At 37.8% G+C, this 21,508-nt stretch overlaps 1 protein-coding gene across 2 annotated transcripts; it reads right to left on the reverse strand.

Annotated features, from left to right (window-relative positions):
• Window positions 1-3,409: 3,409 nt before the first annotated feature.
• Window positions 3,410-21,144, reverse strand: LOC110789922 (uncharacterized). 2 transcript variants are annotated; one of them, XM_021994643.2, is made up of 8 exons: window positions 17,967-21,121; window positions 17,721-17,870; window positions 17,311-17,650; window positions 17,083-17,232; window positions 16,908-17,006; window positions 16,664-16,826; window positions 5,571-5,647; window positions 3,410-3,652 (listed from the first exon to the last, which is right to left on the reverse strand). In XM_021994643.2, the coding sequence occupies exons 4-8, from the start codon at window positions 17,137-17,139 to the stop codon at window positions 3,557-3,559; spliced, it is 492 nt and encodes a 163-aa protein (XP_021850335.1). In that variant the 5' UTR covers window positions 17,140-17,232; window positions 17,311-17,650; window positions 17,721-17,870; window positions 17,967-21,121; the 3' UTR covers window positions 3,410-3,556. The 2 variants fall into 2 exon arrangements, 1 of the variants encoding a protein (XP_021850335.1); XR_008927848.1 differs by lacking the exons at window positions 3,410-3,652; window positions 5,571-5,647; window positions 16,664-16,826 and having other exon boundaries at window positions 16,907-17,006; window positions 17,967-21,144.
• Window positions 21,145-21,508: the final 364 nt, after the last annotated feature.

The raw sequence follows: 21,508 nt of genomic DNA on the forward strand, positions 1-21,508 counted from the left end.
GATAACCATAATATGTACATCATGAACAACACCAATTCAACAAAAATTCCTTATGCTTGCCCATTACTTCGCATATGGCTCACAATAGTAATAAAATAAGAGACATTACCTTCACTCTCACACATATCTCCTAACTTGTAAAATTCTACTTACTGTAACCCATATCGTATAATTTTTTTTTTGGACACGAACATGAAAATGTGATAAATTTTTTTGTTTTTTTACTAACCATAAGCATCATTTCTTTGAGATACAAATAAAACTCTACAATTTTGTTGTCACATAAAGAACATAAACATTTGAAAATTTTCTATCTATACATAACTTTGAACATAAATAAAAAGATTCAAACCACTTAATATATTACTCTAGGCATAACAAAATTGAGTTACTCTAATAACTCTCAAATTATTCTCTAATATTATATATGAAAGAATTTAAATAGCACTGAAACTAAATCTTTATTACTCATAAGAGAAAAATAAATATCACTCGTAATATTGCATTTATAAAACTTCTATTAGATACGTCGGTCATCCAAAATCTTGATCTTACAGTTAATCACTTCATCAATGATGATCGCACATGGGATATTCAAGCCCTCTCCCTGATTCTTCCACCAGTTATTGTGCAAATCATTAAAGGTATCCCATTACCTATCACTGAAATACCAGACGAACCCTGTTGGGGTTTCTCTAGCACTGGAGATTTTACCGTTAAATCCGCTACATGGTTAGCCCATAATTTTCTTTCTCCCTCTAAGTGGGAATTCTCTTGGATATGGAAGCTAGACATTCCTCCGAAATTAAAATTTTTTGTCTGGCAATTACTGCACAATAGTCTACCGACTCGGGATAATTTATCTTATAGACATATTAATATCCCTAATTGTTGCCCATTTTGTGGTACTCAAAACGAAACACAAGATCATTTATTTTTTCATTGTCCCATAACTAAAGACTTCTGGGATGCAAATATTTTAGTTCGCTGGCTTGGTACTCATCTCCGCTCTTCTTCTGTTCTTACTCTTTTTCGAGAACTACGGAAAAATGTCACTCTCCCGACCCGAAAGATAATCACATCTATTTGGAGTATTTGGAAAACGCGTAACGCCTACATTTTTCGACAGACTCCTGTCTCAATAATGGGCATTTACACTAGAACTTACAGAATATTCACAAAATGGAATTTGCGCACATGTCTAGATTCGTCGAGTGACACTGTTCATCACAACGCTATTATACCTCCTTCACGCACTATACGCGTTGCTTGGTCTCCTCCTGCTCCGGGTGTGCTTAAACTCAATTTTGATGGGTCAGTGCGACAATACTCTGGAACAGCAGGGGTTGTTATTCGGGACCACCTAGGTAATAACGTAATCAGTAGATCCTACAATCTGGGAACTTCTTCTCCTCTCCTTGCGGAAGCTATGGCTCTTCGAAACGGCCTCCAATTAGCAGTTGAACATTCGTCACATTTTTATAGAATGTGATAACTTACTGATCATTAATATTTTACAAGGTCGAGCCCAATGCCCATGGAAGATTCAGATGCTAATGAAAGATATCAATCAACTTTTAGAACATTTTGAGACTTCTTCCTCGCGCCATATTTATAGAGAAGCCAATCGTGCAGCAGACTACGTTGCTGCCATAGGTCACAACATCCAGACCCATCAAGATATTGACCCCTATGTAGATAGTAAGTTTTCTTATTTTATATCTTTTGATAAGTTAGGGTACAACCTTGAGACAAGACTACCCTAACTTTTGTTCTTATCTTCAAAAAAAAAAAAAAAAATTATAAAACTTCTAGGCTAATAATATACTTAGTACCGCATATCTCTGATTATGACACTCGTCCATAACTAAAATTCTTTTCTCTTAGGAAATATAGTAATAGGTCGCACAATCCTTAATAATATTACTCCATAGAGTATCAATAACAAAAGCCGCAACCGTAATATTAACCATCCATATGAGCACTCTTATATTTGCTGATAACACCTCTGATGAACTCAACATGAATAATGTGTATAACGTTTGTTTAATTATTTGCTAGACCACAAAATAAGGAGATTAGCTGGTACACAATAGCACGCAAGACACTTCCATAGTTAAACACACTTATAACCTTATTGTGGGGCAACCACTAGCACAACGACATTACGACATCAAAAGCATAATCTGACACATACTTCATTTCGATATTTAATCACTTACTTAAATCATATATATAATCTATTATCTATTACTATATACTAAAAGAGACACCAGGAATGACACGTGTCAATTCCTGGTGCGATTTTTTCCCGCCAAAAATCACTTTCCCAAAAAAATGTATCTGTTTTATTTTATTTTTATTCTCTATCTTTTTTATAAACTATTTATGTATGTAAACAAAATTTAATTTATAAATTATGGCAATAAGACGTAATAATAATATATTCTAACTTTGAAGATATTTTAGTCAAATCGCTATATTAATAACAGAAAATATATCACTCAATATTTTGGTCAAATTACCATATTAGCTTTTTAAATATGTATATTAGATAAATAAATTTAAACGAGTATGTTAAAAATGTTATAACTATGCAGTAGTTTGGGGGATATTCATTTAAATATTTTGTGAAAAAAAAATGAACAAAATCCGTGCGTGAACAGGATCTAATCTAGTTTAATATCTATGCAATACTTTCCTTTTACCACCCTTATTAAAAACAATTTTCTTTCGTAAACTTTGAAAACAAAAATTATTTGAAAAAAATAAAAAAAATAAAATAAAAAATTGGAACTGAAAACCAATAGCTCGGATACCATTTTGTAACACCCCTATAATCCTCCCTATTTAAAACACCTTATATTTGAGAATAGAGAAACATAGGGGTGTTACTGCCACGATGGAACGTATAAGGCAGATGAAATAATGAATTAAAAACCGGTTTAACCTTTATAGTCTAACTTTGAAAACAAACAGCGGAACACTAGAGGAAAAAACCTCAAGTGCGGGCTCATTTTAAGGGGTTTAGTGCGGACTTTTACATGTGCAGCACATGGCCTGCCCGCACTTGGCATTTCTCAAGTGCTGCCAATATATGAGCCCGCACAAAACTATTTTTGTGCTGCCAGTTTAGAAAATGTGCCCGCACTTGACAACTTTGTGCTGCCAATTTTCGAATACGTGCCCGCACTTGACAACTTTTGTGTTGCCAATTTTTAAAATGAGCCCGCACTTGACAAACTTTGTGCTGGCAATTTTGTAAATGAGCCCGCACTTGACAACTTTTGTGCTGCCAATTTTGGGAATGAGCCCGCACTTGTGATATATATACGAGCCTATAAACGAGTCGTATTTGTTATATATCCTATTTTCCTGCCACATATTTTATATAATTGGACCACGCCACTAGTTAACCTCCATACATCATATAAAAAAGTACCCAATTATATAGATAATTAAATTGTACAGCAGTCATAAAAAACTAGCATCCGTAACCTAAAATTCATTACAAGGAAATATCAAAAACAATACTAAAATTCACTACAAGAAAATATCAAAGACAATCACTAGAAATGAAGTTTGCCAACTTTTCTCGAACTTCATTTATCTCTTCAATCGTGAAAGGCTCCTCCCTCGAATTTTTGAGTACCTTACGAAGATCGACAATAAAAAAAATATATGTATACTTTAGTTAGTTATATTATAAATATTGTATCGTAAAATAAAGTAAGACTTAATTTGCTCATACCAATGAAATAAAGAATAAAAATGTCGTTTTCGATCCAAACTCTTAACTAATGAACCTATATAGATATTCTAAACCTTTTACATGTTTAACATATTGTTTTTATGTTTATAAGTCTCATTATTACCTAATTTGGTCAAGTTATGCACAATTAAGGGTCGTTTGATCGTTATATGTAATAATTTTACAAACATTGTTGTTTTAGCTCCTAACTTTTAACTAATGAACCTAAAAAGGTATTCCAAACCATATAATTGTTTAACATACTTGGTTTTATGTTTCTAAGTCTCATTCTTACCTAGTTTGGTCAAGTAATGCATATTTAAGGGTCGTTTGATCGTTATATGTCATATTTTGACTAAAATTGTCGTTTTCGCTCCTAACTCTTAACTAATGAACCTAAAAAGGTATTTGAAGCCATATACATGGTTAACATACTTTTTTTATGTTTCTAAGTCTCATTCTTACCTATTTTGGTCAAGTTATGCACATTTAAGGGTCTTTTGATCCTTATATGTTATATTTTGACTAAAATTGTCGTTTTCGCTGCTAATTCTTAACTAATGGACCTAAAAAGGTATTTTAAACCATATACATGTTTAAAATGATTGGTTTTATGTTTCTAAGTCTCATTCTTACCTAGTTTGGTCAAGTAATGCATATTTAAGGGTCGTTTGATCGTTATATGTCATATTTTGACTAAAATTGTCGTTTTCGCTCCTAACTCTTAACTAATGAACCTAAAAAGGTATTTGAAGCCATATACATGGTTAACATACTTGTTTTTATGTTTCTAAGTCTCATTATTACCTATTTTAATCAAGTTATGCACATTTAAGGGTCTTTTGATCCTTATATGTTATATTTTGACTAAAATTGTCGTTTTCGCTCATAATTCTTAACTAATGGACCTAAAAAGGTATTTTAAATCATATACATGTTTAACATGCTTGGTTTTATGTTTCTAACTCTCATTCTTACCTATTTTGGTCAAGTAATGCACATTTAAGGGTCATTTGATCCTTATATGTCATATTTTGACTAAAATTATCGTTTTCGCTCCTAACTCTTAACTAATGAACCTAAAAAAGTATTTGAAACCATATACATGTTTAACATACTTGTTTTTATGTTTATAAGTCCCATTCGTACCTATTTTGGTCAAGTTATGCACATTTAAGGGTCGTTTGATCGTTATATGTCATATTTTGACTAAAATTGTCGTTTTCGCTCCTAACTCTTAACTAATGAACCTAAAAAGGTATTCCAAACCATATAAATGTTTAACATATATGGTTTTAAGTTTCCAAGTCTAACTCTTACCTAGTTTGGTCAAGTTATGCACATTTAAGGGTCGTTTGATCGTTATATGTCATATTTTGACTAAAATTGTCGTTTTCTTTCCTAACTCTTAACTAATGAACCTAAAAAGGTATTTGAAACCATATACATGTTTAACATACTTGGTTTTATGTTTCTAAGTCTCATTCTTACTTAGTTTGATCAAGTTATACACATGTAAGGGTCGTTTAATTGTTATATGTCATATTTTGACTAAAATTGTCGTTTTTGCTCCTAGCTCTTAACTAATGAATTTAAATAGATATTCTAAACCTTTTACATGTTTAATATACTTAGGTTTATGTTTATAATTCTCATTATTACCTAATTTGGTCAAGTTATGCACATTTAAGGGTCGTTTGATTGTTATATGTCATTATTTTGACTAAAATTGTCGTTTTCGCTCTTAACTCTTAACGAATGAATCTAAATATATATTCTAAACCTTTTACCTAAATAGATATAGATAAATTCCATATACCTCATACATCTCTTGTAACTTATTCACGATGTCCCCATCTTCATATTTACCAAACAGCGAAGATGTCATGCAAACACCTATAGAACCCGTGAGAAAAAAGAGTAAGATGTTACCAACCAAAATCAAAGTACATTAAAAAAAACAGAAGTGTCAAGTTGGAACTTTTTCAATTTATTGAACATGCATGCTTTGCGCCTTACGAAATATGATAACTGGTTGGAAACATCTACCTTGCATAATATTGTATGCATCTTGACTTGTAAGATCCAATGTTATTGATCATAAACTTCACATTAGGCTCATCATTTACTCAATGGCCATCTCAAACCTACTCGTTTTAAACTAATTTCGCTCCTAATTTTCAACTAATGAAATTAAATAAGTATTTTAAACCTTTTACATGTCAAATATAGTTATTTTTATGTTCAAATACCCATTCTCACCTACTTTGGTCATGTTATGCACATTTAAGGCTCGTTTGTTCATTATAATTCATATTTTAACTAAAATGACTTATTTCGCTCCTAAGTTTCAACTAATGAACTTAAATAAGTATTTGAAACCATTTTAAAATATACTTAGTTTTAATTTTAAAATACTCATTCTCCTACTTTGGTCAAGTTATACACATTTAAGGCTTATTTGATCATTATAGGCCATATTTTGACTAAAATGGCTTATTTTAGTCCCAACTTTGAACTAATGAACCTAAATAAGTATTAAAAACCATTTACAAGTTTATTAGCCTTATTTTAAAGTTTCTAAGCCTAAATCTCACCTACTTTGGACAAGTTATTCACATTTTAGGCTAGTTTGTTTATTATAGGTCGTATTTGCCTAAAATGGCTTATTTCACTCCCAATTTTGAACTAATGAATATAAATAAGAATTTTAAACCCTTTATATGTTTATTAGACTTACTTTAATGTTTCTAAGATTCATTCTCACCTACTTGGGTCAAGTTATACACCTTTAAGGCTCGTTTGATCATTATAGATCACATTTTGACTAAAATGGTTTATTTCAGTCCTAATATTCAACTAATGAACTTAAATAAGTATTTTAAACCTTTTACATGTCAAATATACTTAGTTTTAAGTTCAAATACTGATTTTCACCTACTTTAGTCAAGTTATACACATTTAAGGCTCGTTTGATCATTATAGGCGACATTTTGCCTAAAATGGTTTATTTTGGTATCAACTTTAAACTAGTGAACTTAAATAAGTATTTAAAACGTTTTACATGCTTAATACACTTAGTTTTTTTTTGTTTGAAAGACTCATTATCACCTACTTTGGTCATGTTATGTACATTTAAGGCTCGTTTATTCGTTATAGTTAGACTAAAATGACTTATTTCGTTCCTAACTTTCAACTAATGAACTTAAATAAGTATTTTAAACCCTTTACATGTTCATTAGACTTTGTTTAATATTTCAAAGACTCATTCTCAAATATAACTTTCAACTAAGGCAAAAGCCAACAATCGGTGAAAATCGGCAACCTGGCTGAATCGCAAAGCAAACACCAACAATCAAATTGAATGAGCAAAAGTCCATTCAGGCATAAAATCACATTTATTTGTCATTGGAACATGGAATTTCCATTACCCCTATAGTGCTAAATTCCAAATTAATAATAGTAATTAGATTAATAACATGGTTACTTAAGAGCCACAAACTAAGCAATATAGTCGTAGATGTTGCTGGAAACGGAAACATGGTACGTATCGGAAAATATTATCGGAAATGGAAATATTGCCGGAAACGGAAATATTTTCAGAATCGGAAATATTATCGGAATCGGAAAATAATTCCGGAAACGGAAATATTAAATATTTGTTCGAAACGGAAATTAATTCCGGAATCGGAAATATTAAATATTGTTCGTATCGGAAATGAATTCCGGAATCGGGAATTTAATCGGAAGCGTATCGTACGAATTAGCATCGGACGAGGCCCGCTAGACGAAGGCCCAGCACGAAGCCAGGCCATCGCCCAGCGAGCCGCACGCACCAACGCACGCCTCGACCAGGCCCAGCGCAAGGCCAGGCCCAGCCAAGGGCGCGCGCGCGCGAGAGCACAGCAGCGTGGGCTGTGCGCCTGTCGTGGGCCGCAAGGCTTGCGCAGGTGCACGGCTTGTGCGCAGTGCTTGTGCGGGAAATCCTAATCCTATTAGGATTTGTGCAAAGATTAAAATCCTAATCCTATTAGATTTGTTTTGTTATTTAGAGTCCTAATAAAGTTCTAACTAGCAAATCCACATCCTAGTAGGATTACAATTCCTTTTCCATACTCCTATAAATAGGTGCCTAGGGTCACAATGTATGGGTACGATTGAAGTATTCAAAGGGTAAGTTTTTGAAATAAAAATCAGCCATACACTTGCAAACACTAGCCGAAATTCCTAACCACCTTAAGGGCGATTCTAGTTGGTCTAACTTGAGGCGGATCCGGACGTACTGTGGACTATCTACGGAGGGACGACATTTGGAGTCCTAAAGACTTGTTCTTGTTCGGTTCGGGCGCAGCTAGGGAAGGCACGCTACAACATGTATGCATCCATTCTATGCTAAATGATTATGTGTAAATAATATGCTTTCCTGGCTTTATGGTTTTTCCGCATGATTTTTCGGAGGTTTTAGTTTTTCGAATGCAAAATTTCGTAAATTTAAGATGTTAAATTAAATAGTTGCGATTCTTGTTGATAAATCTTGAATTTTTGATTGACCTACTGTATATGTTTAACAAGTTTGAATGCCTAGCCTTGTTAATTATGCAATCTAATTTGTAATTATGATTAATTTGTTGAAAATTGGAATAATTTAGAATTAATTTGATTTTCATAATTAGTTATAATTTAATTAGATACCTATGATTAAAAACCACCATAAAAATTGTAAATTTATGTTAAATTTTAAATTTTTATGACCTAGACTTGAATCCGTGTCAATCGGAAATCAATTAAATAATAAATTTTCGAATTTTCGCCCTAAAATTATGAAATTAATATGATTTATTAATTTGTCATTAATTTTGAAAATAAAATTTTTAATTTTTATGCGATTCGCTTATATAACTTGCACGCACAAAGCAATGGACGCTACGTGTTACCCTTAAGGGTTGTTGTATAGTGCGGGCATGCGACGACGAGCAAGGGAGCTCGTCGCCCATGCGGTACGAATGCAGCGAGCAAGGGCATTGTGCACGAGCACAAGGCAGCAGCCCTGCCTTGTGTCGTGGGCTGTGTGCAATGGGCACATGGGCAAGGGCGAAAGCAAGGCACGAGCAGTCGCGTGTGGGCAGCAAGCGAGCTGCGCCACAGCGCGCACTGCCTCGCACAAGCGTGCGGAGCCTCGCGCGCAACGAGCGCAAGCTCGCGTGCCACGAGCGTTACGCCCAGCATCGATCGCTCGCGCGCAGCGAGCGCCTGCTCGCATGCCACTGCCTCGTGCGATGAGCGCAAGCTCGCGTGCGACGAGGGCAGGCGCGCAACGAGCCAGAGGCCAAGCAAGCCTCGGATGCCTTGCGATGGAATGCAGCAGCGATGCGACGCAGCGCATGGGCTGCGCGCACATGGCCAACGATGGCTGTGTGCGTGTGGCCTATGGCTGTGCGTTGCGTGGTGATGTTGCGTCACGATTAGATTGTTTTAAAATTTTAATTTGAAATTTTCAGTTTACGTAATTTTAATTAATTTTAAAAATTAATAAATTAAATTGTTTTCTTGGATTTTAATTTTGAATATTATAATTATAATAAATTTTATTTATTCTAATTATTTTACTAAAATTAAAATCATGAATTAATTTAAATACGACTGAAAATAAATTAAATTTGTGGATTCAATTATAAATTTATATGAGCTTTAAATTTTAATTAAATTTGTATGTTTCCGGTTAGACTAGAAATACATTTTTATGTTTAAAATTAGTAAAGCATATGAATTTATTGGTTTAAGTGGGAGCCCTTTTAGTCATAAACTCTTGATTAGAATTAATAAGGACTGAATAATTTGTAGATTATTGGTGCCCTTAATTAATTGCTGCAAATGTTTATGTGATGCATAATGTGATTTACTAACCAACTATGTGGGCCATTCATGGTAATGAATGGGTGAATGGTATATATTGTATATGTATTGTTTTGCAGGTTATGAAGTGACTAGTATGGCCCAAATAGGATAGAAATATGGTCTGCGTACCATTAATTTGAATGTAATTGGTCTAAAGTACCAAAATTGTTTTTCAATTCAAATATGGTCTGCGTACCATCAAATAGTTGTAATTAGTTTTAGTTATAGCTTATCCTATTTGAAGAAAATGGTGCCTCCCACGGAGATTTTCAAGACAGACTTTGAAGTTGAAGCTTCAAGATGAAGTCGGGCCATACTAGATCACATTTATCTTATGCATGTTTTAAGTTATTTATTGCTTTTAAATATGTCTTAAATATGCATGATATCAAAGCTTGATTATGTTGCATGATTAAGGATTTTAGTTCACTTAAAATCTAACCAACATAATAAGAGCCTTAAGTTCCAAACTTAAAAATTGAGTTAAAAGGTGCCATGCCAAAATATACACTTGCTTGGATATCCTTTACATCAATCTAGTAATAGTTTTCGCTCAGCGAGGTATTACTTATTAGTCCTAAAGGGGCAAGGTACACAAATAATTGTGAGTACATGTTAGTTTTGGTGAAACTCGACGATATAAGTAAGGAGTCCTTTTATGTCGTGGCAAAATCGATAGGTTTACCTAATAAGTTCTTAGACGTACCTATCAACCAAGAATAGTTTCTAGACTATTAGCAAAGGCTTTTGCTTACCTAAGATGTTTTAGGATTAAGTCGACAAACTGTGCTTAATTCTTCAATGATTTTAGGATCTTGGAATCATGTTATTCACACCTGCCGGAACACATAACTTGAATAAAATGCTTAATGAACATTGAATTATGCATGTATGCTAGAATTTAAGTTTATTAAGAGAAACTGTGAATGGTTATTTATTTGTTTATTCTTTTCAATTGTAGTTTTAACTATGGCAAACAACAATTCATTCAACATTCGGTCAATTCTCGAAAAGGAGAAGTTGAACGGGAAAAACTTCCTTGACTGGCAAAGGAACTTGCAAATAGTTCTTATGCAGGAAGAAAAGGAGTATGTCCTAGATGAGGCGATGCCCGAAGCCGCAGGCGACGGGGTCACTCAGGCAGCCCTCAATCGTTGGATTGATGCCAACAAGGATGTGAAATGTCTAATGCTCGCCACCATGAGTGCAGATCTGCAGAAAACGTTCATCAACTCAGATGCTTTCACAATCATCAGTGAGTTGAAGAACATGTTCCAAGATCTGGCTCGAGTCGAAAGATTCGAGACTCATAGGCAAATTCTTGAGACCAAGCTTAAGAAAGGCGAGCCCGTAAGTCCACATGTTCTCAAAATGATTGGACTCATTGAGAATATGAGTCGGCTGGATCAGCAATTCTCTCAGGAAATGGCTGTAGACACCATCCTCCATTCTCTTCATAACGGGTATGATCAGTTTAAACTGAACTACAGTATGAATAGTCTGGACAAAACGCTCACTGAGCTTCACGGTATGCTGAAAACCGCTGAAAAGACGCTCAAAAGTGATAAGCAAGATGTGCTTATGGTGTGTGGGGGAAAGTTCAAAAAATCTGGAAAGAAGAGGAATGCTAAGAAAGGTGGCAACAAGGCCAGCCCAACTAAGCAAACTGGCGCCAAGTCTGAAAAGAGGAAGGTCAGTCAACCCACTTCTGAATCCGAATGCTTCTACTGCAAGAAGAAGGGGCATAGGAAGAGAGATTCCTTGAAGCTAAAGGAAGATCAGAAGAACGGAACAGTCGTTCCATCTTCAGGTATTTTCGTTATAGACTGTATTAGAATGTTTCCATGTTCCAAGTCTTACTAAAAACATCATTTCAGTTTCTTGCTTAGATGCTAAGGGATTTTCCTTTTTAATAAAAGACAATAGTTGTTCGTTTTATTTTAAAGAGATGTTTTATGGATCTGCTAGATTAGTCAATGGACTTTATTTATTAGATCACGACAAACAAGTTTATAACATAAATACCAAAAGGGCCAAAAAGGATGATTCAGATCTCACCTATATGTGGCATTGTCGATTAGGCCATATAAACTTGAAACGCTTAGAAAGACTTCAAAAGGAAGGAATTCTAGAACCATTTGACTTAGAGGATTATGGTAAATGCGAATCATGTTTACTTGGCAAAATGACAAAGCAACCTTTCTCTAAAGTTGGAGAAAGAGCAACTGAACTATTGGGTTTAATCCATACAGATGTATATGGACCAATGAGTACAAATGCTAGAGGTGGTTTCAGCTACTTTATCACTTTCACTGATGACTTCAGTAGATATGGTTATGTCTACCTAATGAAGCATAAGTCTGAATCCTTTGACAAATTCAAGGAATTTCAGAGTGAAGTAGAGAATCAATTAGGCAAGAAGATTAAGGCACTGCGGTCTGATAGAGGCGGTGAATATCTGAGCTATGAATTTGATGACCATCTGAAAGAATGTGGAATTCTATCAGAATTGACTCCTCCTGGAACACCACAATGGAACGGTGTGTCGGAACGGAGGAACAGAACCTTGCTAGACATGGTCAGGTCAATGATGGGTCAGGCCGAACTTCCAATAGAATTTTGGGGACATGCACTAAATACAGCTGCACTCACTATAAATAGAGCTCCATCTAAAGCTGTCGAAAAGACTCCATATGAGTTATGGTTTGGAAAGCCTCCAAATGTGTCTTTTCTTAAGATTTGGGGATGTGAAGTATACGTCAAACGATTAATTTCAGACAAACTTCATCCGAAATCTGACAAATGTATCCTTGTGGGCTATCCAAAGGAAACAAAGGGTTATTACTTCTACAATACATCTGAGAACAAGGTATTTGTTGCTCGAGATGGTGTCTTTTTGGAGAAAGATCACATTTCCAAAATGACAAGTGGGAGAAAAGTAGACCTCGAAGAAATTCGAGTCGAACAACAAACTCTAGAGAATGCTCAAGATGACATTCAGGATGAAACTCAGAGATCTTTAGAAGTATCTGGTGAGAATCATGGTCAATCTAGAAATGTTACCCCGCGTAGATCGCAAAGATATAGATCTCAACCTGAAAGGTACTTAGGTATTTTGACGAACGAGAGCTATGACGTTCTATTACTTGAAAGTGATGAACCTGCGACTTACAAACAAGCTATGACGAGCCCTAGCTCCAAGCAATGGCAAGAAGCCATGCAATCTGAATTAGACTCCATGTCTGAAAACCAAGTATGGGATTTGGTCGATTTGCCAGATGGCTACCAAGCCATTGGAAGCAAATGGGTTTTCAAACTGAAAAAGGACGAGGATGGGAAACTTGAAGTTTTCAAAGCTAGATTGGTTGCAAAAGGTTACAGGCAAGTCCACGGTGTGGATTACGATGAAACCTTTTCACCAGTTGCAATGCTAAAGTCTATTCGGATAATGTTAGCAATCGCTGCATATTACGATTACGAAATATGGCAGATGGATGTCAAAACTGCTTTCTTAAACGTCGTTTTAACAGAAACTGTGTTTATGACACAACCTGAAGGTTTTGAGGATCCAAAGAATGCTAAAAAGGTATGCAAGCTAATGAAATCAATCTATGGATTGAAGCAGGCATCAAGGAGCTGGAATATACGTTTTGATGAAGCAGTCAGTGACTTTGGTTTCATCAAAAACGCAGACGAATCTTGTGTATACAAGAAGGTCAGTGGGAGCAAAATTGCTTTCCTAGTATTATATGTCGACGACATATTACTTATCGGAAATGACATTCCTATGTTGAACTCTGTCAAGATTTGGCTTCGGAAATGTTTTTCGATGAAGGATCTAGGAGAAGCACAGTACATATTGGGCATCAAGATTTACAGAGATAGATCTAAAAGGATGATTGGACTTAGTCAAAGCACTTATATCAATAAGGTGCTTGATAGGTTCAAGATGGCAGACTCCAAGCGAGGCTACCTACCCATGTCTGATGGAATAACTCTAAGCAAGACTCAGTGCCCAAAAACACTTGATGAGCGTAGACGAATGAATGGGATTCCATATGCATCATTGATTGGTTCAATAATGTATGCTATGATATGTACACGCCCAGATGTTGCGTACGCACTCAGTGCTACGAGCAGATACCAGTCAGACCCAGGAGAGGCGCATTGGACTGCTGCCAAGAATATTCTGAAGTACCTGATAAGGCACAAAGATGACTTCCTGGTCTATGGTGGAGATGATGAATTAATTGTTAAAGGCTATACGGACGCAAGTTTCCAACCCGACAAAGATGATTTCAGATCACAGCCTGGGTTTGTCTTCTGCCTCAACGGAGGTGCAGTAAGCTGGAAAAGTGCTAAGCAAAGCACCATTGCGGATTCTACAACTGAAGCGGAGTACATTGCTGCACATGAAGCAGCAAAGGAAGCTATATGGCTAAGGAAGTTCATAGGCGAACTTGGTGTAGTCCCCTCCATTAAAGGACCAATAGCCCTGTATTGTGATAATAACGGAGCTATTGCACAGGCAAAGGAGCCTAGACACCACCAGAGAGTCAAGCATGTACTTCGTAGATTTCACCTTCTACGAGAGTTCGTTGAAAGAAAGGAAGTCGAGATAAGCAAGATTGGAACTGATGACAACATATCAGATCCATTGACTAAACCTCTGCCGCAGGCGAAGCACAACTCGCACACTGCAGCTATGGGAATCAAGCATATTGGAGAATGGCTTTGATATCCTTGTTTGATGTTTTAAAGTTTTAGAGTTTAAAACTTTGTAAAACATTATTGGTTAATCATTCACAATAAATGAATAGAATTCATTTTTCCATTTAATTTGTGGTTTATTAAATGATGAGTCATTTCAAATTGACGATATATTCAAGATAGACTGTCAGGACCAGTCCTGTGACTAAGAAATGTCTATCAAGTGAACTTGAATGTCAAAAGTTGAAAATGGTCCCTGGTCGGAGTTTTCTATAAAATAGGACGCATAGAAAACGTTAGACGACTAGAATGCAAGATGACTAGTAGTTCTGTTTCTTGAACTATGTGGAGATGGCAATGTCATAATCATTTGCATAGATACTTACTTTGGGAAGACTAGTATCGGACAGACCTATGAAACTTTACTGTAAGAGATGAAAATCTGTCATAAGTAAATTTCATTAAAATTATTAGACACTAAATCCTCAATACCTGAGTGATTTGAGATTACTTGTTTGAGAACTGGTTGCTTTGACGTTGACCAACCGTCGCACCGTAAAAGGAGGCTATAAAGGCAACGCTCAGGTAATCACCTATCAAACGAAGTCTAATCTTAAGATCGCAAGATTGGGATTGTCCTCCCATAAATCGGGATGAGATGCTTAAAAGTTGTACAAGGCCACTCGGAGAGCTAGAAACTGTGAAATGCATGGCCGTGCTCGGATGAATCATAGGCTATGATTATCTGTTTATTTGATCAGTTGAACTTTGAAACCGAGAAACACCTCTAGACATAATAAGGATGACAACTCTTACCTTATGTTCAAGAGCAAGCATCGAGCGACAGAGGAATTAGGAAATGCACACTTGTCCCTTAGGACAAGTAGGAGACTGAAGGAAATAATGCCCTTGGTCCAAGTATGCAATCTATGTTAAGTCTAATAAACGCGGTTCAGTATTAATTAACAAGTTAATAATTCAGTGAGATCAAGTGAGCTGAATGCCTAGCTAGAGGCCGCTTCAGTTCAAGTGGAATTAATGATATTAATCCACGGCTTACTCATGACTGAACCCGTAGGGTCACACAAATAGTACGTAAACGGATCAAGTATTTAATGGCATTAAATACTCTATCTATGGATATTCGGAATCGGCGGATCTTGGTTTCAGTGGGAGCTGAGATCGTCACAAGCAAGAAATGAATACTCCGGAAACGATGATATTGCCGGAAACGGAAATATGGATCGTATCGGAAATATAAATATTATCCAAGTCGTAGATGTTGCCGGAAACGGAAACATGGTACGTATCGGAAAATATTATCGAAAATGGAAATATTGCCGAAATAGGAAATATTGCCGGAAACGGAAATATTGTCAGAATCGGAAATATTATCGGAATCGGAAAATAATTCCGGAAACGGAAATATTAAATATTTGTTCGAAACGGAAATTAATTCCGGAATCGGAAATATTAAATATTGTTCGTATCGGAAATGAATTCCGGAATCGGGAATTTAATCGGAAGTGTATCGTACAAATTAGCATCGGACGAGGCCGGCTAGACGAAGGCCGAGCACGAAGCCAGGCCATCGCCCAGCGAACCGCACGCATCAACGCACGCCTCGACCAGGCCCAGCGCAAGGCCAGGCCCAGCCAAGGGCGTGTGCGCGCAAGAGCACAGCAGCGTGGGCTGTGCGCCTGTCGTGGGCCGCAAGGCTTGCGCAGGTGCACGGCTTCTGCAATGCTTGTGCGGGAAATCCTAATCCTATTAGGATTTGTGCAAAGATTAAAATCCTAATCCTATTAGATTTGTTTTGTTATTTAGAGTCCTAATAAAGTTCTAACTAGCAAATCCACATCCTAGTAGGATTACAATTCCTTTTCCATACTCCTATAAATAGGTGCCTAGGGTCACAATTTATGGGTACGATTGAAGTATTCAAAGGGTAAGTTTTTGAAATAAAAATCAGCCATACACTTGCAAACACTAGCCGAAATTCCTAAGCACCTTAAGGGCGATTCTAGTTGGTCTAACTTGAGGCGGATCCGGACGTACTGTGGACTATCTACGGAGGGACGACATTTGGAGTCCTAAAGACTTGTTCTTGTTCGGTTCGGGCGCAGCTAGGGAAGGCACGCTACAACATGTATGCATCCATTCTATGCTAAATAATTATGTGTAAATAATATGCTTTCCTGGCTTTATGGTTTTTCCGCATGATTTATGAATTGTCATATGTATCATAACCTAACATCATATAAGGCATCTTACCGCCTGTATCTCCAATGGAGTACGAATACCTACCAGGATGAGTAGAAGAAGAGGGAACATCCCTCGGATCAACATCTGAGCGCCAACAATGAGTCTCAACACTAGAGTCAGGGCCCCGACCCAAGTTCCGCCCGGTCTGCTCCATCAAAACACCAGTCTGAGGAGTCCTATCCTCTCTACGGCCCCTACGATGCTCCTGTAAAAAATTCAAAATTCAAGCATCAGATATCTATATACAATTTTCAAGATACAAGCATCACATAAATGGTAAACCTACAACTCGGTCTCTGCCTGTGAGCTTCCTGGTCAGGTCGACATAATGCTTCATCAAGGAATCGATTACGAGCATCCAGCGGTGCACTCTTGCTCGAGGCGCCTGCATACGTACAAAATTCAAAAACAATTTCTATATACAAGACTACAACCATTTCAAGAAATACAAAAGCACTCACAACTGCATAATGCTCAGGAAGAGCATCGGCCGCCATCTGCTCTGAGGGAGAGGCCATCGGGACAATGAGCTCTACCTACTCCCCATCCAAGTCCACATAGCGGAGGACCCTGTCAACATAGGGCACATCCTCCGGGTCAACCTCCTCGACCTACAAGAACACATACAAGATTCAAATTATATAGAAGTACAAGAATACTAGAATACAAGGTTCAAATCCAAAGTTTACCTGTGGCATAAAGCGAACAGCCAGAGCAAGCCTCGACAGGAAATCTCTGTAGCTAGCACCCCTGTCTACAAAACTCTCCCACGGGAGACAAAGGGAATCGCCACCCGCCTCCATGTTCTCCACATAGACCTGAGAAACCTCGGCAGCCTTCAACATCATGGATTCTGGAGGATCCAAAGGAACGAGCCGGCCCGCAGTGTTGTGCTGAAGAGTCACCCGCACACCCAGGTACAACATGGGGGGGATAAATCCCCGAGATCAGCACACGCCCCCCGGAAATGAAGTAGGCTCGCATAGCCGAAGCCGGTGTGTGTACGCTAGAAAAAGGGCGCCAACATACCTACAAAGCAGGCAGCTCAGTCAACATACAAAATACAATTGCTACAAGATCTTACAAGATAGAAACACACCTCCTCAAAAGACATGACCCGCAAAGCTCTGCGGAAAGATGTTGTAGTCATCATACTGCGCTCCGCTCCTTCCCAAGAAGCAGCAAACGGGTAAGCCGCAACTCCAGGGCAAGCAGGCGCCAAGCCAGGAAAATGCTCATACGCCCAAATCTTCAAAAGAAAATGAGACATCAGTCAGTCTTATGCATACAAAATACAACATACAAAATACAAGTACAAAATACAAAGTTCAAGGAGTTCCCAAACCTCCAGCACTCTCCACATGGCGGCTATGCCAATCGCGCTATCCGGGGCAGTCCTTAAAACATTCTTCATCTCGTACAAAAGGTGGATATATGCCAAGTTACCCCAGCTGAGGCCTGAAACAACCCGCAAGTCCCTCAAAGACCCCAAGAAGCCCACAATCACATGGCTACTCCTGCCGGGGGCAACCACTCGGCCTACAAGTGCCAGAAGAAAGAATCGAACCTTCTGCTCCATTGTCATGCCAACCATGCCAATACCCACCAAGATCACATTCATTGAAGTAGTAGTGTCGTTAAAAGTGATCGAGTTTACAACTGGGCCAATCAAGCCCCTGACGCCAGCAGATCTCCATGTCAAGCTTGAGTTGAAAACGACCTCCACCTTAGAAAATGGGAGGCCGATAATCATGGAAAACTCTAAGGGAGTGATGGTAATCTCCCCCCAGCTCATGTGAAACGTGTCATTGGTGTCGCACCACCACTCCAAAAGAGCCAGTGTCCAGGCTTTGACGCCCGTCATCTCTACAAAACCTCGGAGCGCCTCCTAGAAGGCAGTTAATCCAGTCTGAGCCCAAATCACTCGGGTCTCCTCGACAGCAAAAATGGTCTTAGAGACAGTCAGAAGCTCATCTAACCAGAACACTCGGATCCATGTCCTATCAGTCTAGAAAAAGGGTGGATCAGTACAAACCTATACAATTCAAGTCGCAAGTTCAAAATAGGGTGTGAGGCATACCACGCCAGCACTTGGCCGGTGAGACAAGTGATATCTCGGGTGGAATACAATGTCTGTGGGATGTCATCCAAGACCATAAAAATTGGGTCTTCCCCTAGGAGTCATCCCTAAGGGGAGTGCCTCTATCTCCGCCGCTTCGTTGTCAGAAGCGTCCTCCATATATAGCCGCTCGGCTGCTCGAGGATTCAGCAAGCTTGCTCCGAGTGTGACGAGACATAATAAATCATTTAAAATACAAAAAATCAAACATCCAAGCCTTGGGGATCTCTTAAACTAGCTCGTACAAAAGTTCAAGAGTCTGAAAATCCCCAGTGGCCGTGCAAGTCTAGCCAGGGAGTTCCATTTTGGGAGACTGTTCAAGGTGTACACCAACGCCTAGGCTATCCATGCCGAAGCAGGTATTTAAGGTCTACACCAACGCCTAGGCTATCCATGCCAAAGCAGGTATTCAAGGTCTACACTAACGCCTAAGCTATCCATGTCAAAGCAGGTATTCAAGGTCCACACCGACGCCTAGGCTATCCGTTCCTATTTCTATACAAGATTTATGAAGTTCCCGAGTGAAATCTTTCTCTACAAGTTCTAAGTACAAATTCTAAAGTGCAAGAGTTCAAGTTCAAATCCTACAAAGTTCCAATAATTTAAGTTCAAGGTGGCTACCAAATAATTTTTTTTTCATACAAAATACAAAGAGCCTTCTACTATTCAAACATTCTCAAGATACAAGTACAAACATCAACAAATACAAAAACATTTCAAGTACAAGAATTTACCATACATTCAATCCTAAGGTAATTTCAATAACAAAACTTGAAATACATACATGGATAAGTGAAATTCAAAAACCACAAGATCAAGGGAGAGAAACACTCGAACTTTGAGAGAAAGAACCAAGAAAAATGAAGTGTGCTCGACCAAGAACACACGAGGGGTTACATATAAGCAGCCCCTGCGCTGGGCACTGGCCTTGCTCCAGACGCAGGCCCTAACTGATGCGTTGAATCTCGGCACGGTCATCCGTGCTGATTTTACGTACTTTGCTGCTACGGTTTTCTACACCAAGCATCAAACGTCGAATCATGCTACTTTTCGATGAATACGGGTATACGTCTGTTCGGCCAGCATCAACAGATAAATATCTCAAGCATATGGAGTGCAAAAAATATGCGGATTTAAGCTCCTTACTCCCAGCGGACCCAAGCTCCGGGAAAGTTTAAAATAATTCAAAAATAAAAAACTCTTTTCCCTAGTGGGCCTATTCCCCAGCGGTTCAAGCCTCATACGACATTCAAAGTAAGTACAAAACCCCGCGGATTTACTCCGGGTATTCAAATTCAAATTCAAAGTTCAAAATTCAAAATTCAAAATTCATGGTTCAAAATTCAAAATTTTCGATGCCAAGCTCCGTGCTAAGTCAAAGCCGGAAAAGAAATGCAATCCATACAAAGATCAAAGTTGTCAAGACGCACAGAGGTAGACTCTATCCTTTTTTTTAACACTTATCTTGTGCAGGTACCAGCGTAAAAAGAATGGTCTTGATTGCAGAACATCTTGACTATTCTCCGTCCCTAATCAAAAACTTTGACTTTCGCTTTCTTAACCGAACGCTCAGTCAAAGTGGGGGCTTCTGTAGACACCTAATTTGTGTCTCCCCTAACGGGATAATGACGAAACCATTACATGTCCAAAATACTCCTTACCCTTTGTTTTTACCCGGCCAACATTACAAGCTTATATAAATACCTTTTTTTATCATCGTGAAATGTGTGTGAAAAAATAGGTTGAAAGTAGTCGTTTATCAAGGGCCAAAGAGTATATGTGCATTTCGAGTCGACTCTGGCGTAGGTTGAGTGTTTAGGAGAACCTTCAAACACACTAGTGTTGTGAGTTGGGAGGGGCTACTACTCATTTGATAGTATGCATATTCATAATGGGAAGGTGAGTGAACGGGTCACATTTGGTTCGCTTAGCCCACCACATAACAAGAGAAGTGATTCACTTGGTGAGACCCAATCTTGATTTTATGCGTATGCCTTGTGAGTCTGGTTTGAACTTTGTACAAGTTGATGTGTGACTGTAGGGACTAGAGAATTAAATCATGATATGCCTACCTTGATTTGATCTTTGTTTTATCGTCTACTTTTTTACATTGATCGGGCGGGTTACAAGCTGACCACCCACGCGGTGTAAGCGACGAGGAACAAGCGGAGGGACACGGGAGCAGCATCTCAGCAGTAGTAGAGGGACGAGCTACTGCTGCTTGCTTGCGGTGCACGCCGACCGAGATGAGAGAGGGAGAAAATTAAGAGGAGAGGCAAATTGTGTTTTAGGGTTTATTTCCCTTGTATCCTTGGTCCTATTTATACTAACCCTTACTTGGAGTTCAAGTAAGATTAGGAAAAGAAGGTGAAAGTACTTAACATCCTTAATAAAATATGTTATCCTCTTAATTAAACTATTTATGTTTTAAGGAAATATTTGAAACTTTTCTTTTCTAAAATACATTTAATAAAATTAATAATATTAAATGAAAATAAAATTCATTTTTAGTACTAATATGATTTAATAATCATATAAATACTTTTAAAATTCTTAATTAAATTTTAAATATACTGGAATTATACTTATAAAATAATAAAAATACAGCTATGCTCGGCCATGGGCCTAGCGCTATCGTGTTGCCTTGGCCTTTTGCTCGCTCGCCTAGAGCGCGCCCAATGGGCCTCGAGTGCTTCGTGCACTCGGCTCGTGGGCCGCTCTTCGTATTCGCGTTTAATATATTTCCGATATATTATTTATCGTTTCGT

Source organism: Spinacia oleracea, chromosome 2, assembly GCF_020520425.1.
Source record: "Spinacia oleracea cultivar Varoflay chromosome 2, BTI_SOV_V1, whole genome shotgun sequence".
Classification (NCBI taxonomy): Eukaryota; Viridiplantae; Streptophyta; class Magnoliopsida; order Caryophyllales; family Amaranthaceae; genus Spinacia; species Spinacia oleracea.

What these genes read in the sequence shown, in the direction of transcription:
- LOC110789922 (XM_021994643.2), bottom strand. Translation starts at nt 17,139, where the DNA reads ATGGCCTCTCCCTCAGAGCAGATGGCGGCCGATGCTCTTCCTGAGCAT. An exon ending in TCACAGGCAGAGACCGAGTT is followed by an intron (nt 16,827 to 16,907) that starts GTAGGTTTACCA and finishes AATTTTTTACAG; the next exon opens with GAGCATCGTAGGGGCCGTAG. An exon ending in AGTTACAAGAGATGTATGAG is followed by an intron (nt 3,653 to 5,570) that starts GTATATGGAATT and finishes GATCTTCGTAAG; the next exon opens with GTACTCAAAAATTCGAGGGA.